Below are 18,716 nucleotides of genomic sequence, written 5' to 3'. Positions count from 1 at the left end.
CGCCGCAAAGCGTCAAGCCCCGCCCCGGACGTCGGCCGTGCAAAGCCAAGGCAGCGGCTGCTGCCGCTCCGCCTCCTACCTGCATTCTAGTCCCCCACCTCTACGCGGTCCCCTAGATCCCGATCCCCCCGGAAACATCGGTTCCGTACTCTCCGTTCCGGGGCTGTAGTGTCGGCGGCGGCCCTGCTCGCCTTTATAGAGAGATGGAAGCGGACAAGGGGCGAGCGGTGGCTGCAGGGGAAAGGGAGGCCTGGATGGACCTCGCTGTAAACATGGTGAGTGAGTGGGGGTGGGGAGCGGAGGGACTGGATAAAAGGACGGTCGCGTGGGTCTTGTGGCTGTGATGCTCGTAAAAGAAAAAGGAGTCTCATGCCTAAACAGATTTGTTGTCATCCAAGGGTGCAGGAGCTGGATTAGGCCCAAGGCCCATGGAGGACACTCAGTATACAGCATCCAGTCTTCACGGTGCCTTGGGAAAGCCCGCAAACCCCTTGTCAGTGCAGATTCTCTCAAGGCCCAGGCTAGGCCTGTATGGAGAAAGGAAGTGTGTTTTTCCTTTAGTACTCTTGGGTGCAGCTCATAAGGCCCTGAAGCAGGCATCCCCAAACTTTGGCCCTCCAGATGTTTTGGACTACAATTCCCATCTTCCCCGACCACTGGTCCTGTTAGCTAGGGATCATGGGAATTGTAGCCCAAAACATCTGGAGGACCAAAGTTTGGGGGTGCCTGCCCTAAAGGTTTGAATTCGTTTAAACTAGCTAGGTGTTCCATTACCTCCCCCTTTTTTCCTTTTCCATCCTCCCTGCATCGTCTATTATGTTATCTCAGGTTGGACACCGCTTTTCATTTGGGTGAAGACAGAGGCCAAGTAGTTTGTACAGCAGTTTCGACTTCTCTCTGTCATCCAACACCATTTATCCCATCTTTTCCTTGCAGACGACCTACCACTCACTTGTTCTTCCTATTGTTTCAAACGTAGCCAATGAAACATAATTTGTTTGTTTGTAGCTTCTCTAGCAAGCCTGAGCTCATTCTGAGGATAGACATAGGATAATGGGTACCGTAGCAAAATATAGTTCTCTTCTTCTCTCCCCATCCATCCCCTGCATTTTGGCTTCATTTAACATCTAACCAGATGAAAAGTTCAGGGGAACTTGAAAGCATGTGCTGAAATTTGTGATATTATTGTGGTGGGCCAAATAAGGGTATTGCCTTAATGTGGGTTTTAAAATTTTTATTGTGGTCTAACATGGCTGCATTTGCTTATTATATGAAAAGGGAACAGAATAATTTCCATCCTTACTCTTGAGAGTAATCCTTGGGTAAGAGTATATTGGAATTGACTGCTTTCATAATGCTGGCTTGTCGGGTGAGAGGATTTGGAATGCAATGTGCTTTGCCTTGGTGTATATAATCAGTGATAAACCTGCTCTTGTTGATTCATTTTGTGTCTGATAGGCTAAAGAAGCACTAGAGAGTGGTGAAGTACCTGTTGGTTGCCTCATGGTCTACAATAATGAGATCATAGGGAAGGGAAAGAATGAAGTTAATGAAACTAAAAATGTAAGTTATTTAACTAAATTAAGCTAATGTAAGTCACTGTATTACATATGCGGGTAAAAACTCATTAAGTTGGTATAATTGTAATCATTTTTGCAGTCCAAAGACATGCATTTTGTGTAACTTCTGAGTGGCATATGTACACTGCTGTCTCTGGAATATTTGCATATTTGTGCTCCTCCTTTCTGGAAATTAGGTGTTTAAAGCACTGTGTTCTCAGTAGTTCCCTGAAACTTTTGAACATCTAATGAGAGAAATATCACCTAGCATCCTTCCCACTGTAATTCAGAAGGGCCATGACAACATTCCTTTTCTACAAGGCATTTGGCATAGCACTGATTTCTGAATGCTGGTGAGAATTTGATTTGTTGTTTCACCTTCTGTGTTTTTATCTTAATTGTACCCGGCCTTTCTGCATATTAATGCAACTGCATTTTAATTAAACCTTTAAAAAAATAATAATAATAGTATAATTCTTAAAAGCAGCAGCTTTTCACTGAAATATTTTCAGGACACAGCTAAAGCTGAAAGGTTGATACAGTGGTGTTTATTTTTTTTAAAAAAACATGTTATCTTTGTTAACAATCTCAAAGATTTTCTGATCAAAAGTTGATGTGTTTTTTATCTTATTTTTTATAAATGTTTTCCAGGAAAAGTTGCAGTTTACTGACAGTATTCCATTCACAAAATGCATGCATGTTTTTTTTGTGGCTGTGGTTTTTTTAAGCTCTGGTATCTGTGCCTGAGTACAAAATGTGAGAGATGATCTTGAGCTGGATTGTACGGTATGTTGAACGGCATAATAGACTTGTTTTAATCTGCAGCTGGGGGAGTTTTCCTTTTGGATAGTGCAGCCAATACTTCTCTGAGGTGACCCTTCTGAATTGTCTGGCAGGAGGTGGAGCAAATATTACCAGCATGTTTTTCCCTCTGGCAGCTTCCTTGCCTGCTCTTGTTTTCCCTCCAACATGCTTCTGTTTCTGTTTGAACGTGCACTGTTCTTTTTGGCTGTAACAGTTATCTGGCATGCTAAACCTCACTTGCAAGCATAACCTGCCCACCCACCTGGTTTGCCCTTGAAGATGTTTCAGCGATAACCTCTGGCATCCAGTTTGGTCATCTGAGTATGCATATATTACATAGCACAGCAAAGCTAACAGAGCTCTATGAGCTGCTCATGATCAAGGGCAAAATTCAAAGCATCAAGGTAACAGTGTAACAATATTACCTTGGTAGAAGGGAGACCAAGTACTTCCATGGATTGTGCATGTGGTGATGGCAATATCACCGCACAGGATGCATATTAGGATGCATTATTTCAAATAAACTGTGTCCAAGATATGTAGGACTTCTATGATCAAACTTTTACATGTGTGTGTGGGAGTTCCTATGTCTGTTCACCTCCTGAGAAGTAAGATATTTTGTGTAGAGACAATTGTGCACTGCCCTGAACACGTGCTTAACTTATCCTATACCCACAAATACACTCTCTCACAGAATTGCTCCAAAAAGAGTTAATTTATAGAAAAATAACAAGATATTTCTAATAAGAATTAGCTAGTGTGGTAAAGCATGAAATCACGGTGCATTTAAACCAGTATCCTAACACATTAACTCAAGGACAAAAGTGGTAAGGACCTAACAGAAGCAGAAGACATCAAGAAGAGGTGGCAAGAATACACAGAGGAATTATACCAGAAAGATATGGAGGTCTCGTACACCTCAGGTAGTGTGGTTGCTGACCTTGAGCCAGACATCTTGGAGAGTGAAGTCAAATGGGCCTTAGAAAGCACTGCTAATAACAAGGCCAGTGGAAGTGATGATATTCCAGCTGAACTATTTAAAATTTTAAAAGATGATGCTGTTAAGGTGCTACACCCAATATGCCAGCAAGTTTGGAAAACTCAGCAATGGCCAGAGGATTGGAGAAGATCAGTCTACATCCCAATCCCAAAGAAGGGCAGTGCCAAAGAATGCTCCAACTACCGCACAATTGATGCTTTTGAATTATGGTGCTGGAGGAGACTCTTGAGAGTCCCATGGACTGCAAGAAGATCAAACCTATCCATTCTTAAGGAAATCAGCCCTGAGTGCTCCCTGGAAGGACAGATCGTGAAGCTGAGGCTCCAATACTTTGGCCACCTCATGAGAAGAGAAGAATCCTTGGAAAAGACCCTGATGTTGGGAAAGATGGAGGGCACTAGGAGAAGGGGACGTCAGAGGACAAGATGGTTGGACAGTGTTCTCGAAGCTACGAACATGAGTTTGACCAAACTGCGGGAGGCAGTGCAAGACAGGAGTGCCTGGCGTGCTATGGTCCATGGGGTCACGAAGAGTCGGACACGACTAAACGACTAAACAACAACAACAACACATTAACACTCCCTGTCTGACAGTCTGTCCCTTGTTTTATAGGACTAGCATGATGATAAGAATAGTTTCAAATGCATATATACCTTAAATTCCCCCTTAGTTACTGCTGTAGTGAAGTAGTTGCCCATTCCCACCCTTGGAGGCTATCAGCGTAGCTGGAGGGGCTAAAGAATAAGATGTGTGTGGCAAATTCATTCACAAGAATGGGTTCCATGTGAGTCCCCACAAGGAGGAGATTGGGAGGGAAAAAGCTGTGCTGCAATAGCACACCTCTCCTCCAATATGCGGATCATGACTGGATTCATAAAAGGGAAGTACAAGAACTGATAGGGCTATTAGGTGTGTAGGGGTGCTGTGAACTGCCCTGAAATCTTCGGATGGGCAGTAAACAAATTTTAATAATAATAATAATAATAATAATAATAATAATAATAATAATAGTGTTAGCTCTGGGAGAAAGAAGGTGGCTGAACATTTCCTGGAGTGCTTGACGCTGTTCATGGTGTCTGCTGATCCTGATCTTTTGGAAGGCTGGCTAAAATATACATTCATTTGCAAAGCTGTCTTATAACATTGGTTTACAGACAAATGCATAAGATACTAATAATTCTGTTATCAGTTATTATTTTTTTTAGATCTCTACTTTGATCTGAAATCATTTGTGGAACAAGTTATTGCAAGGCAAACAGTCTACCTACCTGAAGGGATTTAAAACAATGTTCATAAAACTTTAGCATATTAAGTCAGAACAGTAATAAATCTACCCAATGATTAATTTGCTTTCTGTCTTTGATCGCTATCTTAACAGCAAGAGAGTGGTAAAGAAGTGGAATTCAATGAAATATATAAGCTTCATTTATCTTAAACAAAGCAGCCTTAAAAAGCCTTAAACTTCTCTTATCAAAATATGTTTTCTGTTTTGTCACTAAATGGTATATTAAAGCATTTAGGCTAGTGCACCAACTGCAGTTCCTATCCATGCTCTTGTTAATATCCTATTCAGGCAAGTATAATGTTTTGTACATGGGGTTGTATTTGAGGAATGGACATAACAGTAAGTTCATTATGCAGTGGCTAGACTGCTAAGTGAGAACTGACATCCAGATCATAACTTGCCAGCCTTGAAATAACTGCTCCAAATCTATTTCTGAGCACAATCCTTTGGGCTGGTTTTAGTCTCTAAAGGCTGAAATGACTTTGAATCTTGGGTACCTTCTCCTACTTGAATCTGTTCAAATATGACAATGATCCTCAGAGCCTTTTCTCTGGTCCTACTGCCATTGGAGGTGAAGCCAGATCAAGGGTTGTAGCCTCCGAGCACTGAAGTGTTTAAGTGTTTTCCCCAGAGACATTGAGTCTGCTCTTTTTATCTTCCCAAATCTTTAAATTCTTGTTTTTTGAATCCTGTTCCCCCCCCCTCTCTCTCTCTCTGTGTGTGTGTGTGTGTGTCTTGTTGTTCCTATTTTAAATGAATTTTTATGTAAGCCTTGTCAGCTTATGAGCAGGGTAAAGAATACCAAAATGTAAATAAATGAATGAAATGGAGGTATTTGGTCTGTCTGTGAACAATACTGACATTCTGTTGAGCCTAGGAGCATTTTCAAATGCTCCTAATTTAAAGTGACTATCGATAGAATATGTGAACATGCCTAAAGCTGTTGAAAGAGGGATGGTGTCTTCTGTGGTATCCTTTGAGCTCTTATGACTAGTAGGTCTCATCGCCTCCCTCATATTTATTCATAGACTGAGTTAGATACAAAATATGGATGTTGATATCTTGACAAGTAGGAAAAGCATTTTGCCTGTAGCTGAGCATTTCTACCCAACTGGCCACTTTCTGTCTGACCTCTCTGTCCTTGCATAAATGTGAATCTGGGTAAAAACCGGAATGTTTTCAATAATGGAAAAGCTGATTAACATAACATTTGTTAACCGAGGATAAAGAGAAACAGATGTATTGTGTGTTTTCCCTTTATAACAGATGTTGATAAGGAAGAACCTTTCAATAAAGTGCCAACAACATACACTGCTTTTCTATTTTACAAGAGGAAATTTACTTCTTTGAAATGAAATTTCTGCAGTTATTAGGGCCATCTTCTATATGGTTTTAGTTGTTAAGCTTTGGCATCACTGAAGATCCTACCCTATTGCCTTCCTACTAAAAGTAGCAGGAATCCATCCATTCAGATCGATACATTACTATTTGGTGTAAACACTGATGTTATTTCCCTGTATCCCCACAGGCTACTCGCCATGCAGAAATGGTAGCAATTGATCAGGTCATGGACTGGTGTCGTCAGAACAAGAAGGAACCCAAGGAAGTATTTGTGAACACAGTGCTATATGTCACTGTTGAGCCCTGTATAATGTGTGCAGCTGCTCTGCGAATGATGAGTATCCTTTGGAAAATTATCCATTGGTGTGCTAATTTCATCTCGCGTATCGGTTGCTAACAAGCTAACAGAGGGCAGCTCTTTGTTGCCATGAGGTCTGTGTCATTGGGTCTAAGGGGATTCGTTTGTGCAGAGATGATGGGCGTAAGGAGAGCTGTGCTGGACAAGTTCAAAGACGTAACTTGTCCAGCATCTGTTTCCTACTGTGCTGAGCCAGATCCTAAGAAAGCCAACAAGCAGAGTGCATTGCTATGTCCCTCTCCCTCTGTTATTCCCCAGGTTCTGGACCTATGGAGAAGAAGTTTAATTTAGCAAGTATTTGTGTGGGTGAGTCGAAGCAAGGAATGGGTGTCGGGTGTAGCCAAAGCTACAATGAAGCAGGGTGAGGCAGCTTGCATCAGGTGGCAGTCTTTGGGGTTATCATGACTTAGTTTATAATTATTACCTTCCCTGTGTGGTGCTTGTGCCTCAGGGGCCTAAGTGTATTGTGCCATCTCTGCTCTGGGTTAGGATAGGGTTGTAATATTTCAATAAGTAAAATTCCTGACACCAGCAAAGTGGTTGAGCAAGCATAACCTGCCCACCCAGCTGGTTTGCTCTTGAGGACCCCAACATTGTTTAGCTTTCTTTGGGAACAAACCTACATTGCTGAGCTTTTGGGGGGAAACCTCCCCTCCCCCCAAAAATAGTGACTTTAAGCTTCTGGAGCTGTTTCCACTGCTTTCCCCCCCCATCACGTTGCCATACATCTGGGTTTTCCCTGACATTTTGACCCCCCCCCCCCGGACATAATCTTTACACCCGAAAACCAGGATATGTCAGGAATTTTCCTGACATATGGCAAGCCTAGGTTAAGAAATTTGGAAAGGATACAGTAGTGGTAGTTATTTCTCTCTCAGATTGTGGGGAACAGTGAATTAGCAGCAAATGAGTTGAATTGAGTGGGGGAAGTTTTGCCCAGAGATATGACCAGGCAGTAGTGTGTCTGTGGAAAAGAGGCATTTTTGAGACCAGCACAACTATATAACCTATTAAATGAGGGTAATTCTATTCTATACTCCTTCTTTTCTTAACTTACATATATAAATCCCACTGGTTGTATATGGCTGCCAAAATGAACGATTCGGAGGCTGTGGTTCGGTTTTGAACATCTCTTATGCTACCTTAACGGACACAGGGGAACCATTCCAGGTGAAATACTTGTCACTGATGTGTGTGGTTTTTTTTTTTTTTAAAAAAATGAAAGTGTGTAGAAGAACCAAGTGCAGGTTGATGGTACAACCTCATCCAGAGAGAAATTATTCTAAAGGTGCATTGTTGTCAGTACTTTAATTCTGAAACTACCACTGAAATTCATCCTTAGCACCATTGTGTCAGCATTTCTCCAGTGGTAGTTTGGTGCTGAATCAACATTTAGAGAGACTGCAAATAGCGTTAGGATCTAGAGCAGACACTCTCTTCCCATCCCCCACCCCCGAAACAGAAATAGCAGGCTGGAGTGTTCTTCCATAATATAGCATCTCCAGGGCTCCTTTATTTTATAGAGAAGAGTATAATTCATCCTTGTTTGAGGTGTGAGGGAATGCAAACCATAAATTGTAAAATTATCTACAATCAAAATGGATTCAGTGAATGTTTAGGAAGCACTTAATTGTGCAGCATTGGTGAAGCTAAGTGGATCTCAGTAGTCCATGGATGGAAGACCACAATAAATCTTATGTATCCTCCCTTTAAAAACAAAGAGCAGGTTGTAAACTTAATAAATAATACACTTTATATGGATGAAGGTATATCAGAATAGTTGGAAACGATTACAGGACCAGAATTGGTTGTCATTTTGTTTAAAAAGATAAAAAAGGCACTTTATTTACCCTGATACTCAGCATAGTGATGACACTAGCTCTACATCATGGCATTTAAGAAATTTGATTTCCATTCTCCAACAATTGCAGTTAATGGCTGCGTGTAAATTATTCCACCATGTGCATGCATACCATTTAAATTAGGGCATTCATTGAAAACATCCTATTTTGTGTATGTGTGTAAGCAGTGTCACTTTCACTCACACATGTCAAGAAATAAATGATAACAGGGAAAGATTTGTGAGTGGGAAAAGTTGCAACATAACAAAATTATTTTGATAGGTCAAGGACGTTTTGCTGCCTGGCGAAAAACATATCCACAAAGGCAAGTTCCTTGGCACAAACTCATAGATTCCTGTTCAACAAACCATGGTTGGTTGGAATGGGAAGAGCCTGTGTATGTGCACACTCTCACTTCCCATCTCTCATATGCCTTCATTCATTACTTTGGAGGCTTGTTAAACCACAGTTGCTTCTAATGTCCAAACCAGGAAACTGTTATTTTAAGCTATCCCTACAAACCAGGCCATCACACTACAGTTATTATCTGTAAGCCAGTCAAGATGAATATAATAATAGTTTGGAAACATGCTATTTACATGTGTAAATTGGATACCCTCAGTGGTAAGCCATTTTTGTTATTGTTATTTGTTATTTGCTTTGCCTTTAAAAATTCAGTATGAAGTTGTTCAGTGGATTTTCTTTTGCCCCTGGAAGTTGAACACAGTGATGTCAGAAGTCACACCTGCTGAAGTTCTTTATGCTACTAAAGAGTCAGATAACCTCTTTGGGATACATGGTTAATCTGGGAGGCCTTATGAACAAAATATTCCAATCTCTACAGTGCATAGCTGGTTATCGATCTGAAGAAGCAGTTGAAATGCTGAAAACCTTCTACAGACAAGAAAATCCAAATGGTAAGTACCTTCTTGCTCTAATTCATGTTGGCTTTTGCATCTTTGAATATTAATGCTTATGTTTTCTTTTCTTGTGGCAGCACCAAAATCAAAAGTTCGAAGAAAGGAATGCAGTAAATGAGTGGTTGTGATGGATAGTAAAGCAAAACTGGAAGAATGACAAGTCTTTGAAAAGGCTGGCTAGTATTGACCTTCCCTCAGCTATGGTATTTAGCCCTGAGAGGTGGAGAAAAGCATGTCTGTTACTCTGTAAAATGTCCAAAAGTATCACTGATTGAAAGATAATAATCAAATTGTCAAATATGGCTTTTGGTTAAAATGTTTGGCTTTTTATAAGGAACAATAGAAAGGAGGGGTATCCTTCAATAATTAAATAGTTAAGATGACACTGTTGTAGCCCTACTAATTTTGAACTGATCAGCTGGAAGACCAACTACCCCAAGTCCTTAGTTTGGCAGGTATGCTGACTTCTTGCCACTGATGCCAGACACATACTGGCCAGTGCACATACAAAGTTCTGTTTGCATTTAAACCACTTAACAACATACAAAAATTCAGTGGTCTCAGAGTTCTGCATGCCCCATCTGCCAGAACAGAACCACCACATCCACTCATGGCACCAACAGCTAGAAACCTTTGTGAGCAGTGGCTGTTATGTCGAAAACTGTCATGAGGACGTGTCTTATTAGCTCTAGGACATACATAGCTGTCATATTGAGTCAGACCATTGGTCTCTCTAGGCCAGGATTAAGTATTCTGATTGGCAACACCTACGGGGTACTTAACTGGAAACAGAGGGATGAAGTTGGGACCTTCTTCCCATAAAACGTGCTCTTCCACTATGCTGCAGCCCTTTCCCTTGTATCCTAGACAGATTTATGGTTGGTATTACTTAAAAGTAAACCTGCTTTCCTCATCACTTTGTAGCGCACGTTTCCAATGTATACATAATTTGGAGGAATTTGAAGGTAAGCTAGCAAATCCCAGACAACGGCTTGTTTATCTTGAGCTCAGTTAAGACATTCATGATTAAGAAAGCTTAGCTATGGTTTGTTCATGATGTCTGAGTTGACAAACCATGGTTTATGACCATGTTTGGTCATGTGTACTTTCTCAGGTAACGTTGCCACTACAGTTAGCAAACAGTTTATTATTACTGTATATTCCTACGTATAAGACTACTTTTTAACCCAGAAAAATCATCTCAAAATTTGAGGGTTGTCTTATACTCTGGGTCGTATTTCTTATACAACGAGTATATCCCAAACTCTATATTTTAACTGGAAAAGTTGGGGGTCGTCTTATACGTCCAGTCGTCTTATACGCTGGAATATACGGTATATGCTTGTGATAGAAAACTGCCTTGAAAACGGAAGTCTAGCATACCCAGTATTTTTTGAATGAATATTCTGTTTCATAAGATTTATATATTGCTTTATTGTAGTAGTAGTAGTAGTAATAATAATAATAATAATAATAATAATAATAATAATAATAGGTCAAAGAGGAATATCGAGAAGTAGATTTCCAGAGGAACTTTTCTTAGTATAAGGTAACTAGGCAGGAAAATGCCTAAATCTCAGAGCTGGCACTTCAGTGCTTATTGGGTTGTTCCTTGATCGTATTATGATTACACTCCAGAAGAGGGCCTTGCTGTTCTAATAATGAATGGCCCAGCAGTTTGACATGGAGCTCTTATTCCTGCAGAATGTGCATGCTGAGCAACTCAGCAGGCTGGGAAGCAGTCAAGCAGTGCCTTATAGATTTGTATATTATGGACAATTCCAATAGTTAGACAAGTCAGAACCACAGTTGTTGCACTATTTTTATTTCTCTATTAAATAGATAAACAAATTCTGAAATAGGGTGAAACCTGTCCCCCCTCCACGTTATTATGAGCCTTCATATCTCTACGCAGGCACAACAAGAAGCATAAATATGAACAACAAACAAATGAAAGGCTTATTGAACCAATATTGAAAGCCTTGTTGTAGCCTCATCAGTTCTTCCCTTTGCATACAACAAAGTGACACTCTTACAAGGCAGCTATTTAAAGAAGCAAGTTGCTCCTTATAATTTAAACATTTGAAAGTCTGCAGGGCTCTCCATTCAAATACTGTATATGCAACGTGGCCTTTAATTACCTTGGCAGGTTTTGAGCGCTGATAAAAGATTGTATTTTTAAAAAACCTCCCCCAAAAGTGTCCAATGGTTGGCAGGCAATCCATTCCAGGGTTGTATTTGGAGCAAGACTAGCAGGAGAGCTTTCAGCTAAGGGCTCAGTTTAAACAGCAACTGTTAGGTTTTTAAAGAAAATGGCTTTGACACAAACGGGGAAAGAGCTCCGAGGACAATTAGAGTCCCAGAAGCAGCTGTTTTATTAATTTGCTTTGCCTTGTGTGTAGCCTTGGCTGCTGGTTCTATCTACTTTTATCAATAAAGTACATCTAGAAACAGGACACTTCCCACTGAAATATATTCTCCAACATGACTTTTGTTTTTAGGCTGTTTTCACACACACACACACACACACACACACACACACACACACTTTTTAGTGTGTGTAAAAAAGAGAGAAATGCCAAGAAATATCAGCTAAGATCCAAAGAACCACAGAAATGTAAGAAATCAAGCAACAGATCTCTCTCCTGCAGGCCAAACTGCTTTGGAAACCAACGTAAGCTGCAGAAGCGGTTTGTAACAAGGCAGGCACCTTGGTTTCCTGCACAAAGGAGAAGTCAATTGATCCACTTTGGTTTTTGCAAATAAAAGGATTGATTGACTTCTTTGTGAAGAAGAGCAGTCATCACCAAAAAAGGCATTGTACAAATTATAGGCTTTAAATCAAAACCCTTTACATCTTCTCAGCAGGATAGCTCTTTACCAGATGTTCACTTTGAGAAGACACAGCACTAGGCGTAACACACTTGTTTCTAGTTTTCTCAAGTGCCACCTTATACAGTGGTGCCTCGCTTAACGAATGCCCTGCTTAACGAAATTTCCGCTTAACGAAAGAATTTTTCGAGCGGAGGTTGCGTCGCTAGACGAATTCGTTTTATGAAAAATTCGTCTAGCGAATCGCGGTTTCCCATAGGAATGCATTGAAATTCAATTAATGCGTTCCTATGGGCAAAAAAAAAATTCAAAAAAATTCAATGCATTCCTATGGGATTCGCTAGACGAATTTTTCGTTATGAGAAAAGACCCGTGGAACGAATTAAATTCGTCTAGCGAGGCACCACTGTACAGAACTGTTTTATTGGTCAAAAAACTAATCCTGTTGAATAATACCTAAGAACTCTGTGTATGCAAAGTCTTGGATAGTGAACTATAGTTCCATGTGCTTATCGCAGTTTGCTTTCGCTCTGTACACACAGCTCTGTTGGAAAAACAGTCAATCTGCCAGTTTTACTGGAAGGAGACAAAATCCAGCCCCATTTTCTCCTCCCAGACAGCTGACATGTAGTGTCACTGATTTTCTAAGTAGGTTTTCAGTGCATAGTCTGACAGCTGAATTGTGCACTGCCCAGCACTCGTAGGCTCATAAAGTTCCTTGCTAGAGAGATTCAAGTAGAAAACTGCTTTTGCATGCATATGAACTCTAGCTGGATTGGAGCAAGTATTTGGGGGTTGGCCTGATGGGCTTTATAAAGGACTGTTGCCGCTGCTGCTGCTGGGCAGAGAGGGCTCCATTTTGTTTTGTTTTTTTGTTTAAATTCCTGTTATTTTTTACCTATGTTATTTTAAACTGTATTAAGGATGTATTCTTAGTTTTAGATTTTGATTTATGTCGAAATTGTTTTCTATTCGGTTGTGTATTTTTTGATGTGGTTTATGTATTGTTTGTGACTTTTGTAATTGTGCTATTGCTGTATTGTTTTGATATTCGACTTGAAGCCCCCCAGAGTGGCTGGGGAGACTCAGCCAGATGGGTGGGGTACAAATAAAAAAATATTATCATTATTATTATTAAGGCTTTTCTTTGGCAGCAAACCTTGTCAAATGTGAACATATTTGAATGCTGCCTTTGATAACAGTAGCCACAGGTGTAGCAGTTGGGGTATGAAAGAGCTGGGTTCAAAATCTAAGCCAAAGGTGGTTAATGTGTGAGAAGAAGGGAGGCAAAAGAATTGTAATGTACTTTATACTGGTGTAGCAGAAATTACCCTTAAAGATCTGAGAGTCTGTTTTTAAAAAATCAAGATGTAAAACTCCCATTTGAGAGAAAATATGTATCCTGTGTTTCCATAGAGATTTGGGATGTTTTTCTGCACTGTGCTACTTTTCCCATCCCCACCACACACACACACATTCTTCAGAATGTGTGATTAAAAATATATATGAACAAATACTGGTTTGCATCTCTGCAAACCTGAATGCTTGAAGTCTTAAGATTTAACCTTCCCTTCTCACACCAGGGAGACACCATGTGTTTAGTTTGGGAGAACAAAGTTCCTCTACTGCCTTCTGGCATAACAGCAGCTTGGTGAAGGAAGCCAAGAGACATCAGATCAACTCTTTTCTTTTAGATCTCTTTCCCAGAAAAATAGCTACTCCACTTTTACCCTGGCATACACCAGGCATGACTGTTAAACCCAGATGCATAAGGGGAAAATGGCAAATTAACTTTACTGCTAGCTCCAAATCCCCAAGTGACATAGCATTCACCACCTTCCCATACACACTGCAGTTTCATCCTTGGTGATACCTAGGAAAAACCCAAACTAGGAGCATTTTAACCTCTGGTCATGAAATTGTGTCTTTGTTAATTGACACCCAAATGTTTCCATCTTATCAACCTACCTTTTATCATAATTTTAAAGGTTGGGAAGAAGTTGGCCCATTCCAGACTTTTAACTGGGTGTTAGACCCACATAAGGAGACCTATCTGAAGAACAATTAGCTGAATGAAGTTACACTTGCTTTCAAATCCATCAAGGTAGAAAATTTATTACCATCCTGGAAATTGCTCCTCAAGTCACCAGACCTCTCACGCTAATGGAAAGCTTAATTGCTCAAGCCACAAACCTTAGGAAAGTCTTGTTATTGGATACACATGAAATATTGGAGGTGGAAATGCTAGGGTCAAATGAGAGTCTGCAGAAAACATGGGGGGGGGAACCTACAAAAAATGATGAGAACAATTGAAAAAGTCTCTGGAGAAAACTACCTTTTTAATCAGTATCGGCAAGGATTACAGAAAAATCTGTTTAAGTGGTACTGTATTCAAATGATACCACATTCTACATACACTTAATACAATAACAGAATCCTCTTCCCCAGAGTGTGGAAGAGGTATAGAGAATGAAGAACAATGTTCCATTTGTGTTGGCCATGTGAAAAGGTCACACTTTGGGGGATATAAAATAACAAACCAGACAAGTACACCAGATTCAAGGCTAATTTTAATGATGGTTTTTGATGACAACTTGAAGACTGTAAGGCATGAAGAGTTTATTGACTGCTGCCAGATTGGTAATATTGGAAAGAATCACGTCCCAGTGTGTTGGAGACATGGTGTCAGGAATTGTGGAAGATTCAAAAGTTAGCACAACAGTTTAGAGCCATGCATAAGGGGAAAACTACAGATGATTCCCATACTGTCACAGATGGGGTGTTGGCTACTCCCGAGTAAGCACTCCACACATCCTCTGGATTTTCATAGTTTTATTGTGCATGCTATATACAGTGGTGAGATGTCTCAAATCATGTCTGCTCTGCATGGGGCAGAAGCCCACAATGGCGTCTCGTGGGCTCTGACCCCCCTTTTAAGACTCCAAACGCCCCTCCTCCTTGCTCTATGGGTCCTCCGTGGTCCCAAACCAGGCTCCTGAGGTGCCGTTCCCTCTCCTCCCTCCTTTCCAGCCCCTGCTGAAGCTAGCTCCTCCCCTGCTTCCCTGCTACCAACCTGGAGCTAAGCCACCAGGACTCTGCAGAGCCCTGGACCCGTCTTAACCCTTCCTGTTCCTGATTTGAACTCCCAGACTTGCTGCTGCTCTCCCATCTGATGGAAGTAAGCAGAGTGGGCTGCTCTCTGCAAGCCCTCTCTCTTACATCCACCCCCCCTCCAGGCTCCCCCCCCCTTTCTGAGGCCTGGTTTGCCTGGTCTGATGTCTGTAAAGAGGGCTGGAAGCCTGACAGGTCTTCCTCCTCTGTAGTGTGTGTAAAATCCTGTTCCCAGTCGGTGCTGGGTGGCTGGTCCGTGTAGTTCCTTCCGTTGTCATCCTCCTCCTCCCTCTGGAAAATTGCTTCCGATTCCCGGAGGGCTCCTTGGGTCTGCGTCTCCCCTGCTCCCCACCTGGGATCGCCCTCCCCCTCTGTGTTCCCTGTGCTACTGACGTGTGGTGGTTTGGGTCTGTGGGAGAAAGGAGCTTGCAGTTCCAGTGTGCGGTCCTCCCCTTGCATGGTGTGCGTGGTTGCCTCCGCGTTTTGGGAAGCAGGAGTGCCCTGCCTGGCCATCAGACATTTTAACCCCCCCTCCCCCCACCGGGAGCCCGGGCTCGCTGTGGCACTGTAGACCTCCTCCTCTTCCTTTCTTTCTGGAACCTCTTGGCTGCCTTCTCCCTCCACCCTTCTGTCTAGTGTCTTTTGTGTGATTTCCTCCCCCTCCCTCCTGTCAGCGTCTTGTGTTGGATGTGTGTCACGTCCTCTGAACCTTGGGCTTTCCCTAAAGTGTGAGAGCAAAGACCTGTGACCCACGGGATGGACCTTTCTCGCTGTAGGTACTTCCCCCCTGAAGGTGACAGGGTTGATCTGTGTCAGAACCTTGAAGGGCCCCAGCCTTCTGGGTGCCAGCTTCTTCCCCCTTCCCCCCATGGGAAGGCCTTCTGACCACAGCCAGACCCTGTCCCCTCCGTGGAAGACCTTCTCCAGTCCCCCGTGATGGTCTGCCCCCTCCTTGTAAGCCTCATTGCTCCTTGCCACGTCTCCATCCAGTTGTTGGTGTACTGTCTCCCTCCTCTCACCCCATGCCTCAATAGGTGGTCCCCCAATCTCCCCCTCCCCCTGCTCTGGGAAGGCTCTGGGGTTTCGCCCAAGACTGGCCTTACTGGGTGTGAGCCTCGTGAAGACATGTACTGCATGCCCCTCCGTGGGGTTGTCATGATATTGCCTGAGAATCTTCCCTCTGAGGGAGTCCTGGGGCATATACCGGGCATCATTGCTAAAGAGTAACCCCTCTTTCTCTGCAAGCTCTTCCCCTGCCCCTTCTCCCTCCCTCAAGTCCCTCCGTATGTTCTGGGTAAAAGTGTCCTCTTTGGTGAGTTGGCTCAGTTTCTCTTCCTGCATCCCCGCCTCGGCGTCGTTCCATCCGCCTGGGGAGCTGATGTGGTGCGATCCTGAGGATTCTCCTTCTTTCCTGCAGTGCTCCTTGCCGTCTGCATCTCCAAAGGTGAGATCTCCCCGGCGCTGGCTGCCCACAGGGTCATTGTCCATTAAGTCCAAAGCTAGCACTTCTGCATGCTTGTTCACTGTCATCTTCCGAGAGGGGGTCTGTTGCGTGACCTCACCCTCCTGCAATTCCCTGCCGTCTATGGCCGAGACGCTCATGGGAAGCTTCCTTGGGAAAAGGGGAATCTGATTCTGCCTAGCAAAGTCCACCGATAGGAAATCATTGCTGCTGCCCCTGCAGAGAAGCCCGATTGTCTCCTGGGTCTGGCCTCTTGGCAGCTGCAGACTTACTTCCATCTCTTTGTCGTGCTGTGGGGTGTTACAGGAGGGCTCAGTTGTTGGTGCTCTGCCTGGCCCCTCCCCTCCTGATCTGGCATCCAGGCTTGTGTCTGTGCCTGCCTGCTCTCGCCATTCCTTCCTCTGGGGGCAGTGTTCCACCCAGTGGCTGGGTGCATTGTAAAGGCATCTCCCGCCTTTCTCTTCCCTCTGTTTTCCCGCGTCAGCGTTTGAAAGTACCCGCGCACGGGCTTTGTCCCTCTGCATCACATCTGGCTGGAGGGGTCTGTGCTGAGCTGTAGCTGCCTTCCAGGGACTGTATGGGAGCTTGTGGCCGCTGCCTTTCCCCTCCGTCTGTCCCCTCTGCCCGGACTCGCCTCTCAGCCTCCTGCACTTCCACGCCACCATGCCTCTCAGCCTTAGAGCCAGCTTGTGCTGAGGGTCGCCCTACAAAGTGCTGGCCCGTCCCGAGTGTCCTCTCTGCTTGTCCAGCCTCCACTCCTCCGGCTTGGCTGTGTTCAGAGCTGCTCGGTTCACTAAGCCTGGCTTCCCCTGTGCCCGGGTGCCTACCTGGTGCTTGAGCCGTTCCATAGTTGCAGGGTGCTGGCTGCAGCTTGCTCTCTGCTACACCCCTCACGCATGCCAATCCTCCCTTGGCATCTCTCTCTTCTGCTTTAGATGCTGCCAACTTCATGCCGGCTGCTACATTTGCAGCCCTCTTCCCTCGGGGTAGCCATCAAAAGATTGTGGGCTTGCTGTCACAGATGGGGTGTTGGCTACTCCCGAGTAAGCACTCCACACATCCTCTGGATTTTCATAGTTTTATTGTGCATGCTATATACAGTGGTGAGATGTCTCAAATCATGTCTGCTCTGCATGGGGCAGAAGCCCACAATGGCGTCTCGTGGGCTCTGACCCCCCTTTTAAGACTCCAAACGCCCCTCCTCCTTGCTCTATGGGTCCTCCGTGGTCCCAAACCAGGCTCCTGAGGTGCCGTTCCCTCTCCTCCCTCCTTTCCAGCCCCTGCTGAAGCTAGCTCCTCCCCTGCTTCCCTGCTACCAACCTGGAGCTAAGCCACCAGGACTCTGCAGAGCCCTGGACCCGTCTTAACCCTTCCTGTTCCTGATTTGAACTCCCAGACTTGCTGCTGCTCTCCCATCTGATGGAAGTAAGCAGAGTGGGCTGCTCTCTGCAAGCCCTCTCTCTTACACATACTATTTGGAGTAGCTGTGCAGCAAAGACTGAACACAACTGCAATCCACCCATCATGCATAGGAATCTATGGAAACTCATATCTGCAAGTATTGAGTGCTAATTCAAATATGTACTGATGAATGACTAAAAAAATAAACACAATTATAAGATAAGATATCTTTATTGTCATTGTCCCCTTGCGGGAACAACAAAATTACTCGGTTGCTACATCCACTCAGATATAATTATATAATTCACTGGATGAAATAACACTTAGTTCATGGCCCAAAACATTGGTTTCTAGCTAAATTTTGTTTGAGGCTATCACTGAAGTTTTTAATGTAAAGTTGCTGCCAAGTTGCAGGTTGCCACATCTTCTGTTGCACTTAGCATTTTAACTGTTCTTACTGAAGCAAACCTAGACCAATGGTTCCTTTTAGAGTCCTGAATGGTTGCTGTATAATCATACATGAAGGAGATATTGCCAATTTTCTGAACAGGGTTGCAACCATTATTCATGCTTTAATCCCAACTGCAACATTCGTGGGTATGGCAACGTGGATTCTGAGCCATTGTATGTGTGTGGAGAGAACATCTTCAAGAAAATCAATGCCCCAATATTGTATCAGAAATCTCCCATGGAAAACCCGGTTCCTCCCCTACTAACAAACTGTTTCAACTAAACTCCATCTACAAGCTGTTGCAGCATACAGGAGCTCCAAAAGGTGCAAAAAGCACTAATATTGAGCCAC

General features: G+C 43.2%; 1 protein-coding gene across 3 annotated transcripts; it reads left to right on the top strand.

The window, feature by feature from the left end:
• Positions 1-28: 28 nt before the first annotated feature.
• Positions 29-12,525, top strand: ADAT2 (adenosine deaminase tRNA specific 2). Of its 3 annotated transcripts, none has more exons than XR_004692166.2 (6): positions 29-275; positions 1,459-1,563; positions 6,177-6,327; positions 7,411-7,517; positions 8,906-9,105; positions 9,186-12,525. XR_004692166.2 is itself a non-coding variant. In XM_035108842.2 (6 exons), the coding sequence occupies exons 1-6, from the start codon at positions 204-206 to the stop codon at positions 9,224-9,226; spliced, it is 549 nt and encodes a 182-aa protein (XP_034964733.2). In that variant the 5' UTR covers positions 29-203; the 3' UTR covers positions 9,227-12,525. The 3 variants fall into 3 exon arrangements, 1 of the variants encoding a protein (XP_034964733.2); XM_035108842.2 differs by having other exon boundaries at positions 9,033-9,105; XR_009557349.1 differs by having other exon boundaries at positions 243-275; positions 2,211-7,517.
• The last annotated feature ends 6,191 nt before the right edge of the window (positions 12,526-18,716 follow it).

Source organism: Zootoca vivipara, chromosome 3, assembly GCF_963506605.1.
Source record: "Zootoca vivipara chromosome 3, rZooViv1.1, whole genome shotgun sequence".
In the NCBI taxonomy this organism is placed as follows: domain Eukaryota; kingdom Metazoa; phylum Chordata; class Lepidosauria; order Squamata; family Lacertidae; genus Zootoca; species Zootoca vivipara.
Note: the sequence above shows the minus strand (reverse complement) of the source record. Positions and strands in the feature narration are given on the sequence as shown.

Excerpts from the sequence above, each read along its gene's own strand:
- ADAT2 (XM_035108842.2), top strand. The coding sequence starts at position 204 with ATGGAAGCGGACAAGGGGCGAGCGGTGGCTGCAGGGGAAAGGGAGGCC. Across the intron at positions 276-1,458 it reads TGGACCTCGCTGTAAACATG|GCTAAAGAAGCACTAGAGAG; the intron begins GTGAGTGAGTGG and ends TGTGTCTGATAG. Across the intron at positions 9,106-9,185 it reads CAGACAAGAAAATCCAAATG|CACCAAAATCAAAAGTTCGA; the intron begins GTAAGTACCTTC and ends TTCTTGTGGCAG.